The following is a 13,125-nucleotide window of genomic DNA, read 5'->3' on the forward strand; positions in this document are numbered from 1 at the left end:
TATGCAGCAAACCAGTACCAGCTCCTGAGACAACTCTTCTGAAATATCTCAGGGCAAAAAAAAAGCATCCTATTCTTGAGTTACTCAGATGCTGCTTTAGCATTTGCTGATTCTCAACCGGATTGGCTGAAATAATTAGCTCTCATTACCATTTTGCACTTCACAACAGTTAGTTCTAGGGCACGTCTGCCAAGACCCAGCCCTTCAGACTTCACTCTAGCATGAGAATTTCTCTTCAGAGTATTTAATAACAGGCAGCATTACAAATGCTAAAGGATAACATTCTGATCTTATTGTCTCCACCCAACATCTGCATGGTCTCTTGGTGATTACAGAGGTAATCCCTGCACAGAGTCTGCAGTTTTAAGCATAAAAAATAAAGAAACACAAAAGTGAAGAAGTTCACTTAAAATAATGAGGAGAAGCCCAGCCCCTTTGTGTAGCCAGCCCTTACCTTCTTCATTTTACTTCTCAGACATTAAGATCCCATAGTTGGATAGAGTACAGTTAGGTCCTCAGTATGAGACTACATCTCCAGGTTATATTGACCATATGCATGTACACAGCCATTTTCTTACAAAAGCACAGCACAACACATGCAACTGTGAACCTGAATTCCTCCCTGTGTGATCTCTGTAAAGCACAGGGTGAAGCCACCCCTATGAAGCACTCAGCACTGGGTGGGAAAACGGACTTACTTGGCATATGCTTTTTCCAGCAAGGATGGCCAGAATTCATTTGATGTTCGAGGGTGTACAGACAGGTAATTCCCATTTAGGAAAGGTAGCCGGTCATCTATCACTACATCCACCCACTCTCCAAATTGCCAGAACTGAAGGAAAAGAAAAAGAAAGAAAAGAATGAGCCTCTTTTAAGAACTCATATTCATGCCAAACAACTGTCTCTTGAAGCAGCACAGGAATTAATCTAAAGCATGGATATGTGCAAATTCTCTCCCAAACTACTTTAGGCTAGTGATCTAACTTGTTGACCAAGCTACAACATGACTGTATTTCCCATGGCAGAGGAAATCATTTGGAAACAAACAGTCCTGCAGTCAGTGGGAAGAAGTAGTCAGTATGGGAAATACACTAATATTACTGGGTGACAGCGAGGGCAGCAAGTTGATAAACAATTGAGCAGACAGTCCAGTGAGCCTCACACTTGGATTTTCCCCTGCGACACAGCACTGTCGAGATCAAGTTCCTAGATTTTCCTTTCTCCATATTTCAATTCAGACTCTGATAAGTGCTGTTGTGGACAGGGACAGTGTAGTGAGTAGAGATCGTTTTGAGGCGTTATCCATCTCTTTGATAGATGAGGAGGGCGCAGGTAGTGGACAGAGCAGATGTTTCCAGTTGATGGAACCTTTTAATGGAGAAGGCAGGAAAGGAGGTCTGTGGGGATGGCCTAAAGGAGCCATTTCCAGAGTCATTAGCAGATTAATGTACCTTAGCGTGATTCACAGTCATAAGAAGCCAAGTTCTTATTTTCAGTAATGCTAAGGATTCTGGTGGATGTATGCCATCAATAGATCTAGTCCACCATGATTTTATTTCACCAGCTTTGGCCAACGAAAAACCTCAAAGTGAGCTGTTCTGTTAGAAAAGGACAAGACCAGATCAGGTCAGATTCCCATTTTAAGTTGATGCACTCTGCCATAAGCCCTTGTAGTCCCTGAGAAATATTTCTGTTTCTTTTTCCAGGGTGAGCTATTCCTTGCTCACACATGGCAGACCCTGACTCAGTGGTATCAGTTTCTGTAGCAGAAAAAAGGATTCCTGTAAAAACACAAGACTAACTTAATCCAGGTAGGTCATTTAAGTTTTTGGAGGTTATGTAGAGTCTGGCATCCCAGTTGCACAGTTTACATAGCTCTTTATATATTCACAGTGAAATAACATCATTTTAAGTATTCTCTAGACAAAAATGCTATTCATCTTAACTACTGCTTATGAAGTGCTTAACACCCTTAATTCTTGCTGATGAGAAGCCAGCACTGCGGAGGAAGCCTGGAGCAACCTTTCGTAATGCTGAGAGGCAATGTGCTCCAGGTCCAGGAAGGAAAATATTACGCTAATATAAAAATTGGAGCTAATATGATTTGCCTTGAGATTTTTCACTGAACTGAGGGACTGGTGGCTTAGCCTGTGGATGGCAGTAAAATATCTTCGATGGAGTAATTGAAAGACATTGCCGACAAGTCATTTCCATTCTGAGTAGCTTTCTCAGGGGTTTATTACTTGAGGAAAGCCAGAAACAGTTGCATTGATTTGCAGACGAGATGTCATGAAAAACATTTTCAAATTCCGTAAGGTATTTATATTGCTTAAGATTTAAGGATTGTTCCTAACTAATCCTTTCAGAGCTCTCGTGAGAGAAAATTTAGCTTGCCTCTTTTTAATGCGTTTTAAGTGATCTAGCATCTCTTCAGCTGGGTTGCTTCATGTAGTGCACCTCTGCGTGTTGGAAAAGGGCCAAGACAGAAACATCTGGTATTCAGAGGAGCAAAGGAACAGAAATTTATCCTGCCTATGAGATAATCTTCCTGGTGCCACTCCACGAGAGCTCCAAGGGGTAAAAGAAGTTCCACTGCCAGAGATCTCTGTATATAACAAAGCAGACTCCTGAAAAAAGGACCAAGTAATATACTGATTCTCTCTACCTCCCATTGAGCTTTCAGAGCTTAATGGTATGGCAAATGCTTCTAATCCCATAAGATATTTAATTGACTCAGATGCAAGCAAGCAGGGCCTGACAGTCACTCACATCTCCCAGCCTCACACCTGAGAGATTCAGAGGATATCAAGAGTTGGTAGGAAGTGAGATTTACTACAGAACTTTGCTCCACTCTCTGAATCCATTCCTCTGACCTGTCTCACGGGATTTGCAATTTCAAGTAAACTCTACCCAGCTAATAGGGAAAGTTGAAGCACATGGGAAAACAGAAAATGAGTCCAAGTAGATAAAAGCCGTAAGTGCACTGACAGTTGCAACAAACTGTCCAAATCAAAGCAGAAACCAGAGTGCCATCTAGACTGTGTAGACGGATCCATCCAAACAACAGGTATCTGTACATCTGGAGTTGGGTACAAGTCATAACTTTCAGAAAAGGGCTTCAAATTCCCTGGAGTTTGATTGCAGCACCTGGAGAAGGGGGACCCATTAGAAAATTTGGCATTTACTGCAGAGTTCTTAGTTGGTTCTCAGAACTAAAGCACTCAAGGATGCTGAGATGTTCGGATCCATAAATAATCCAACCAGTCAAGCCTGAGCAGTACAAATACAGTAGATTACTTACCCGAAAATGGAAAATCCCAGCATAATCACTCTGGAATCCTTGGTCCTTTGGTAAAACATTCTCCAAAAATCGTTTCTGCATCGTCAGGGAGCCCAGGGCAGCCAACATCCAGCAGTCACCTCGAGGAAGGGAAGAATCCAGTACATTCTGTACGTTATTCACTGTTACAGACAGTGGCTACTTCCTTAGAAGAACAGACTTAGACATCTAAGAAGCAGCTTATTAAAAGAAGCCAGCATTCTTGTGTCTTCCTTCTGTCCTTCAAAAACATTGAAATGCACATTGGCATTCACCAGCAATGCCCCATGGGAACTCTGATGCCACTTAGCCATCCTTGACTACTTTCATACTTCTCTTTTTGTGGTCACATTGAGATCTGCAGTCTAGAAAGTGGTATAGAAAACCTTCAGACCTTCCAGTGAGGTGAGAAACAGGAAGACAACTTACAGTATGGTTGGTGCTCTCAAAGACAAAGATGTTTATGAGCTAGGAGAAAAAGATGGAACTGATATGAGATGCAGATGCATATTTGTGTGAGTATTGCAGAAAATGGACAGAAGTACCATAGGAAAAGCAAAAAGACATGAAACAGTAATAGTGACCAGATGGAGATGTTTGGATGAAATACATATCAGAGCTGTACCTGCTTACCAATGTTGACCCTTGTTTTCAACGTCTCTACCTGCTCATATTTAGACCTTGTCCTTATGTGGGTGGCATGCATACTAAAGTAGCAGGGATTAGAGCTGCTGCATTTGGGAGCCCTGTTAAATATCTCCAATAAATCGCAGGCAGACTTGCAGCTACCACGATTCATGCCTTTCCACCAAGAACTCAGAACATGACAAAGCAAGCACAGGTTATTGCTCCCTGTCAGTCTTTTCCAAAACAGGAATAACCTTACCTATTTCTCCTTGAATAATATCAAATCTGCTAACTCCATCCAGTATCAAATAGGGTTTTCTCATAAGCTCCTGAAAGAAAGAAAATGCCAAGAGAAGTGTGGGTCCCCAGCCTCTGCCAGCCACAAGTCCCTGCCCCTTACTGCATCCCTTATTGGCTTTTCATTTGGGTTTGTCTGATGCTTTCAGAGGGCTCTGTGCTCAGCTGCCAAATCATATGGTCTTCATGGAATTGGATTCCCATTGAGGTGGTGAATTCCCTGTGGCTGTCAGCTATCAGGAGGCATTTGGATAATGTTTCTACAAAGTTTGCTGTGTTTCACAAAAAAACTATTATGAGGCTTTGTAGCATTTACCCCTGGAAAACTGCTCACCTAGAGACAACAAATGGAACCAATCCAGAGCAGAAAGACTTCCAGCTATTGGTGATACTGGACTGCCAGGTGAGGGTTTGGGAATGTAGAGTGGAAGGGCAAAATCACCTAGGGATTTCTTTGCTAGAAGTCCTTCCTCAGAAACACCCAGCTTGAGATGCTGCTATAGCTTTAACTCTGAAGCAGATATTGTTATTTTGGGCTTATTAGTGTCGTGGAAGCGAAGAATAATAAAAAGATTGGTGTTGTTTGGAAGCTAAACTCTCCTCTCAGCTAGACAAATATTAATTCAGCATCACTGCTGTGCCTGTCACAGCGTTGCTTTGGATTAAGAGGCAAAGCTGCTACCACTGTTCCCCATGCTGAGGGAATTCCCTAGCTCTGTGCTGAGGACAAGTCAGGCATACACTGATGTTGCACACCTAAATCCACAGGAAACCTCCACAGAATAGCCAGCACAGAAATGAACCAGTCAGTCTAACAAGGGAAGGCAGAACATGGAATCACAGAATGACCCGGGTTGGAAGGGACCTCAAGGATCATGTAGTTCCAACCCCCCGAATGAGAAGTGCTGGCTCGGACCAAAGGTCTGCCCGATGCAATGCTGTCTGACAGGATGGTGAAAATCAAGCTCCATTGCTCCTCCCAACAATCCTCCTGCATACATCCATATATCTTCCATCCATTGGGGGCCAAAGCACTTTGTTGGCTGAAGGCTTTAACAACAGTTAGATGTGAAAAACAGGTTGATCTTAAGGGGTTTGCCCACACCACCTGAACTCAATTTCCTGCTTCGCAGCAGGATAACTCAGTTCCCATTCACATCTTTTCACAGGATAAATACCTCAGTGCCTTCAAAAAACTGCCCCAGCTCTCTGTCACAACAGTGATAGAGGTGCTCAGGCTGCACAGATGAGAGCCCACCAGCGTGAGAGGAAAGCCCTGCTGGAGAACAACCATCACTGGAGGCAGAAACCCATTCAGATTGCACCTGCACCTCCTTTGTGTGGTTCAGCACTAAAACACAACGGCAACTGCAAACAAAGGAGGTAAATATGGGATGAACTTCAAGACTTAGAATGGGGAAATAAGACCAGGATATAAGGAAACCACACATTTCCATAGTTTGCTTAAGGCAACTTACATGACCATGTTACATTTGTTTTCTCAGTTTTTATTTCCTATTATTTGATAGGTGTTACTGCATTCCTCGCCCATGCCATTACAGCTAAGTTTTTAGGTTAACCCAAGCTATCATCTGCTTTATTGTCTGAATAGAAGTTGTTTGTTTCTCCCCCCTGGCTACAGATAGACCAAGACTGATGCAGTAGGAACTGCAGCTCAGCTTAGCTGTGTGCAAAGATTCTAATTCCAAAACACTTATTTTAAGTTCTGTTTATTCAGTTTCTGCCTTCAGATTTCTTTCATGTTGATGCTGTTTCTGGGAAATCTCTGGGAGTTCCCAGAGATAAAGTGCCAATAAACAAAGCATCACCCAAAGTGATCACTCAAGTGTAGAATTAGGATAAGCATTCTGTGCCTGAAATATCTGCACCCACTTTGCAAAGGGCAGAGGAGGAGAGGTCAAATGTGAGAAAGCACTTCTGCAAAATGACTATATCAAATAATGAAACTTCTATGATTTAAATAACAAGTGAGTCCCATATGACAAGGATTGCCTGAAATTTTACTGTTTTCCCCAATACTTTTTAGATACTAAGTGCAGCAGCATAGTGTCCCCCAAGTCTTCACTAAGGGGCAAATAATGTTTGAAGCACCACATGCAAAAATCTCTGCCATGAGGGCTTGGTGTTGAAAGCACAGTCTGGAGCAATTCCAATCTAATGGAAAACCACAACTACTGCATAGTTAGGAAAGGACATTTCAAATATTGTCTGGGTGCTCCTGACTGATGAACCTGCCCCTCCAGGAACTCCCATCCCAAATCAGCTCACTTTTCAGGTCAAAACAAGTTAGTACTGACTGTTGCCACTGACTCCCACTGTATGAAAATCAGCCTGTTTTCTTCCTGCTTTATACATTACCCCCAGATATGAAGATATCAAGGTCTGAACATAACTGGCCATTTTCTCAACAGTGTACAAGGTAAAATAGTTTTGTTGCTCAACTGCTGTATCAGAGCTATGTGCTACTTAAGTAAGAAAGCCCTACATGACTCAGAAGATGGAAGCTAAGAAAGTAATAGGTCCAAAATGCCATTTTTGTTACAGATGCATTTCCAGAATTATTATTATTTTAGCATCAGGGAAATAGCCTGTTAAATCTGAACGGTGAACTTTCAAAGAGGTACTGCTGAATCAGTGGCTTAGATTAGAGAAATGAGAGCTCTTTAGTAGAATTTGAGTTGTCCAGAAGCAGATCAAATGGGAGCACTAGTTCTAGTAAGGTTCACAGACAGAAATATACACAACGACAGTATTAATATCACAACTGCTAATCCATATTGCTGGATGTCACTGTTACTGAGAGAGGTACTGAGATCTTCTGGTTTTGTAAACCATACAAAGCTGTGACTATGGGCAGAGCCACATGAGCTCGTCATACTCGAATGTCAGAATCTACATGTGTTAAGCATGTAGACAAGGAAAGAAAATCTCAACTGATTTCATACCACTACTTAGATAAGTGCAGTTTAAACTGAGGAAGAAAGGCAAGACCAGGAGCCTGAAACGGGCAGCTGGTGAGCCCCAGGGCCTGGAGAAGACAGAAGAACCTCAAAGAGTTGTTCAGCTCCCACCCAAGTAATCAGGGCAAGCATAGACTGTATGGTCCCTTCCATGGGTTGAGAGCAAGCCTTCCTGCTTGCTCAGATGCTTACAGCATCCCACTCCTTGCTGCCCTGTTCTACAAAAAGGGCAGTTCACACACTAGACATACAGAAGATGTCATCAATAGGTCAACTTCTCTCTACATGTCCCAAAACAAAGATGCCTTTTTCCACTGTTGTATTCTCAGTGCTCCCCTTGGGCTCTGTTTTCCTGCTTAGCACAGACCTCTTTTCCCCAAGACGAAGGCATCAGCACCCACATCCACCAGCAGTAATACAAGTAATACAGTAATACAAAATATCGTGGCTCACAAAACTCACCGTTGGCCTCTTCCACTCTATTTGCCGCAGCTCATCCTTTGGGAGCAAGTTGTGACCAATGGAGCTGGAGTGAGCAGGGAAGGTGTCATCCTCAAACAACAGGCCTTGGCTCAGACACAGGGATCGCAGGTGCTCAAAGTCCTGATTATTAAATTTCCTCAGGTTCTGGAGGCCTCCTGATATCCCTGCTGTTTGCATGCCTTGCTCCAACCTCAGAGCTGAGCTGAGGTTGAGCATTGTGCCCCTTTCCTGTGAAGGAAGAGAGACACAGCCATTAGCTATCCAACCTGAAGTAGTGCCCTGAAGCACGTTTGAACCCCTCTTTTTTTAATGCTTTAATTTATACAGATCAAAAGGCAAGGTGCAATTCACATAGGAGAAGTGGACTTTTCACATACATGTTGAAATTCTATACCAGCCAAACTTAACAGTTAGCACTGGAAAATCTACCACATGCCCCAGGCGAGGCATCCTCCTCCTTTAATTAACTCTACTGTGCTAATATCTAGCCTGCTGTTTAGTTTCAGTTTCGAGTCACTGGATGCCATTGCTTTAAATATTTCTTTTAGTAGGTAATAGGGCTCTTTCCTATCACGCAAATAGACTTCTGGATCTGGTGTGCTGCTGGCGCTGTACAGTGGGTGCAGAAGGCTCCAAAAAGAGCTAAGCCTTGGATTTTTTGAGCCCAAAACAGTCCCAGTGTAGGTATGAGCCAGGCACCTTGCTCCATACTTAGTGCCGCCACACATCCTGGTGCTTCAAGTCCCTTGGCCATCTGGTTTTGTAACTACAGCACAGAAAAACAAGGAGGTTTTGTGTTCCATTATCTTAATCAAAAGCCCCACTAAAAAAAGAAAAAAAAAAAAAGTCATAGGGAATTCAGAAATTACCCTTGGCCAACAAGACAAGAGAACATTCCCCTTGGGCTTGCAGTTTTTAATACAATGGAAATAAATCTCATGTAATGTACCATAACATGACAAGGGAATGGCTTCTTCTTAACAAATACTCATTTGAAACTGTGCCCAAGCCCCATGCATGTGAAGATCTATTTCTCGTAACAGTGTTCCAGCAAAACTGATTACTAATTCCAAAACTCAAATTAAAACTAACAGAGCTTGAAGGCTGGAGCTGACACGCGCTCCCTCTCTTCTGACAAAGAACACGAGCTTTTAGCGTATGTCTGTGTGCATTTAATTACGTTGCTTAACATATCCGGAATAATTTGGCAACCAGATTGAAGAAAATAATACATTTAACTGCTTCTGGCCTTCCAAGAATCACTTTGTTAGCACTGTATCTGGGTGTGTGTGTGTGTGCACAGAGACACAAGCTCTATCTCTGATGAGGTCAATGCTCCCCAGTTAGCACCGTGCTCCCTATCAGCCACCCCTTTTAGAGCAGCCCTGGCCATACATCCTTTTCACTTGGCTCCCACAGGTGCAACAGCAATGGCAGAGATCACATCCGTTTTTAAAGCAGAATGTTGTCTGCTGGGCTGGGGAGAACCTTACATTAATGAACTCTGAGGCAGAAATGCTACAAATGGACAAAGCCATAAAGCAGTGCTTGGCCCTTGGACTGTTCCATGACATGAGACACGTGGAGGGAGGAAACCAACCCGGAAGCCCCAAGCACCCACTCTTTTCTGCATTAAACAACTTAAAAACCACCAGCAAAGGGTACGTCTCATCACTTTCCTGCATTCATTCACAAAAAATGTCAAACCACTGTTATAATCAAGTACTCAGTGGTGGCAAATGCGACTGACAGCTAATTACACTTTGCACAAAGATTTATGTCAGAGTACACATATTATTTCCTTCAGTGGCTTCTGATAGTTTTCACTGAGTAGGAAGTGGAAATAAGCAATTAGCTCCATCACTGAGCTATCCACCTTCTCCTCTCCATCCACTTTTTTTCAGAGCATTTCTGATACATGCTGGCTCAGCTGGGTGCCTGTACTTTAAGACTGCTGTATTTGCATCAAGAACTACGATGAATCCCAGAAATGCCAAAAGGCCATCATCCCTTCGTCTCTTCTTCCCTCTCAAGCACTCCAAACGTCAATGTGTAATTTAATCTCATGCACAGTATTCAATACATGCTACAGCAAAGCAAGCTCTCTTTTCCTGTAAACCCCATCACTTGCATATTTGGAGTACAGTTAAAAGCTGCAAGGGATCAGTTTCAAAATGGCCCTATAACAAAGGAAAGTGGAGGTTCATTAGTTCTCCTTACACTCAGAGAAAACACAACTGAAAGCATGCTGGCTCTCAGCAGTCTGCCCTCAGTGATGGCCCACTGTACAGGAAGAGCAGGGAACTGAACTTGGGTGTCTCAAACCCACTGACAGACAGACAGCATACAGTGAACAAAAAGCATGAGCACCACCTCACCTCCCCCCAAAAATTTAAGCCCAAAGCTAGGCGCTTTGGCAGCCATCCTATAGATTGCTTTCCCTGTAGTATCTGATACAACCTTCTGCTCCAACTTCTTTCTGGCTATTTATTTTCCTACATGGCATAAGGACACTTCCAGTTACCTTTTTTCTGCCTCATTTAGCAGCAGCACACAGTAACTATAGAGTCCTCCTCCTCCGAGGATCTCTGCTCCCACCTGATCCGATTAGTTCTGACAACTTGCTGTTTTACTGTTAGGCATTTTGTAGAATGGCAAATGCTTTTTACTTTTTTTCCCCTTTCCCTCCATGAAATATTAAGGACAGGGATTCTAATTTATCCCATCTCCCCAAGACGAATCCCTCTCAGTGTTACTGTGGTGCTTTTCCAGCACTACTCCTTGCATTTCACCTGCTTTATCTCATATTAAGTAAGTAAAATAGCAAAGAGATGTTTTTACCTGCAATGCCTGCAGTGGAACCCTTCAGCCAAATCTAAGAAAGCAACAGATGGGCTGCTGTTATCCCAGTGCTCCTTTATAGGGCAGCTTTTGCCCTGCCCTTAGCAAACACAACCAGGTTGAATTCAAGTTCAATGCCAAAATCAAACAATACGACACAGGCGTTTCATAAAGATACCATGTGTATACACACACAAATGCACTTCTTCTACCAGACACAATTAAATCTCTACGTACGTATTAAAGTTGATTGTCTAGTTTCCCATGGTTTGCCGTTGTTTCAGATGCAGCCATTCTTACAGGAAAACAAGATTCTTTTGCATACCTAACAACTCCAGATTATCCGCTTTCCTTCTCATACCAGGAAATGCAGCAGTGACACTGGGCATAGGTTGGCAGGACTCACTAAGCAACACGCTTGGTGAGTGGCTGATGTCATGTGGAGCTCAGAGTCAGACTCATGATCTCATGATCCTACTCATGACATTCTATGATCACGTGAGTATTACGGGAAGGGGGAATGTTCTTCATTTTGGGGAGGTGTAAATGAATCTAAAGAAGCTTAAAAGCTGTGCAGCATATCCTCTGGGACACACTGCTTGGCAGCAATCATGGGTGTATCCCTACATCCTATAAACCCATTTCTGAAGAAAAGGCCTTTGGAGTCCTGACGGGCAGCATGTTAAAATGTAAGCCAGCAATGCACTCTTGCAATAAGGAAAGCCTAGTGCTTCCTGAGCTACATGAGCTGGAGCATTGCCAGGGTTCAAGGGGCTGGTCACCCTCTGCGCGGTGATTTTGTGTATCATTCCTTCCTTATCCAAAATAACAATGCCTCGAGTTCAGAAATGCCTTCTGCTTGGACTGCAGTCTCTTTGGACTAGGATGCCAGCACTTACCTTAGCAGCTGGTCCACAGGAGCTTGGGAAGATGAGAAGATGAAAATGCTCATGAAAAAGGCAGTTTGGCTTCTTCATCAATGTTTCACTGAGGTCTGTGGGTCTCCAGGCTTGCATTTTCAAAGCTGGGCACTGCATCCTGCTTACTCTCATTTTAGGACTCTTGTTTCCACATTAGAACTCAGCATTCAGCATACTCCAGAAGGAAATGCATCTGTGTAGATCAGAGTAAAAGTGCTCCAGAGAGTGCAGCTTCACTTCTCCTTTAAGAGCTGCTTTCCACAACCACAACATAAATAAAAGCTGATTGCAACAGAAGCAGAGTGTGAAGATTCCCTTCCTTGCAGGAAACGAGCTCAGGATGATAAATGCTGGTGTTGTTAGCTCATCTGACATCACTTGCACTGCTAATTGCCTCCTCTCTCGGGAAGCGGCAGGTATGTTCCCCTCCAGGTACAATGTTTTATTGTCTGGAACTGCTACCCCTGCTTAAATGGTGGATTAACATGATTTAAGAAATATTCATTGCAAAGTTGATTAGAAAGCACCGTCACTAAGCTGGCAGGGGGTTTCAGTTATTGCAGCACGGCTCCGATTTGAAAGTGTCAGCTTTCCTGCAGAAGGCTGTATTGATGTGTCCATTCTCACCGTGGCTCCAAAGGAAGAAATCCAGAAGGCACAGAGATTTCTGCATGGCAATAAGCCTTTAGATTAGTTGTTTTCCTCCTGAGTGTTTGTGTAATCCTGCAAGAAAATAGAGGCTTGTTGACTGAAAAACACAGGGCTGGGTGTTGGGAGAGGAGGGGTGTTTGCCAGTGCTACCCTGTTTGATTCTGGCAGATGCAACATTGCCCTGACTTAAGGTTTGCTCTTGCAGAGCAGGATGCTAATCCACCTCAGGGTGGCTGTGCAGCTTAATCCATTCATGAGCAGAAGATGCTGAGAGAAACTGGAAACTCAAAAGTGCTTTTGCATGGACAGTTACCACCCCAGGGCTGCTCAACACACATACACAGGCTGCTCTATTTCTGATACAACCCAAAATGCCATTGGCCCTCTTGCTCACCTGGACACACTGCTGGCTCATGTTCAGCCAGCTGTCAGCTAACACCCCTAGATCCTTACCCTCCATGTAGCTTTCCAGCTACTCTGCTCCAACCCGGTACCAATGCACGGAGTTGTTGTGACCAAAGCACCCAGCCCATGTCCTTATAGAAGCTCATACAATTGCCCTCAGCCCAGTGATCCGGCCTACATACATCCCTCTGTAGGGCCTCCCTACCCGCAGGCAGATCAATGCTTCCTCCCAACTTGGTGCCATCTGCAAACTTAACGAGGGTGCACTTAACAAAATGTTATTTGCTGCCTCTCTGAATCGCTGTTTTCTGTCAAAAAGAAGAAGAAAAAAATAAAAGAACAGAATAACTTTGCCCAAGGAATCCTTGAAGCATTAAGGAAAGCAGCTCTCCTCACACCACCCACACAGCTTACGTGCTGAAGGTTTGGCTGCTGTCTTCTGCAACACTTCAGACATATGTCTTCAGTTCCCATCTCCATTGCTTTTACCCCTGCAAAGATCACACTTGTTTTCACAGAGGCACTCCTAATCGACACCATGGTAAATAAAAAGGAGGCAGGATATATTTCCAGGGTGGCCAACTACTTCTTTCTCCCTCAA

The 13,125-nt window shown here is 43.5% G+C and overlaps 1 protein-coding gene across 8 annotated transcripts in view; it reads right to left on the reverse strand.

The window, feature by feature from the left end:
- Positions 1 to 12,196, reverse strand: part of CAPN13 (calpain 13) — a 34,713-nt gene extending 22,517 nt beyond the window's left edge. For 3 of the 8 annotated variants that reach the window (XR_001553763.3, XR_001553764.3, XR_001553765.3), the window contains exons 1-5: positions 11,448 to 12,195; positions 7,687 to 7,935; positions 4,206 to 4,275; positions 3,302 to 3,420; positions 699 to 832 (exon numbers count right to left, since the gene is read on the reverse strand). Coding sequence is in view for 5 of the 8 variants with exons in the window: in XM_015856885.3 (XP_015712371.1) it covers positions 699 to 832; positions 3,302 to 3,420; positions 4,206 to 4,275; positions 7,687 to 7,935; positions 11,448 to 11,600 (725 nt within the window). In the remaining 3 variants the exon portion in view is untranslated. Of the gene's footprint in view, positions 1 to 698; positions 833 to 3,301; positions 3,421 to 4,205; positions 4,276 to 7,686; positions 7,936 to 10,548; positions 10,631 to 10,785; positions 10,998 to 11,447 lie in introns of those variants that run through there. The other 5 variants (XM_015856885.3, XM_015856884.3, XM_015856888.2 and 2 more) reach the window with 5 other exon arrangements.
- Positions 12,197 to 13,125: the final 929 nt, after the last annotated feature.

The sequence above is a fragment of the Coturnix japonica genome, chromosome 3, assembly GCF_054131305.1.
Source record: "Coturnix japonica strain WE chromosome 3, WE-NBRP24, whole genome shotgun sequence".
Classification (NCBI taxonomy): domain Eukaryota; kingdom Metazoa; phylum Chordata; class Aves; order Galliformes; family Phasianidae; genus Coturnix; species Coturnix japonica.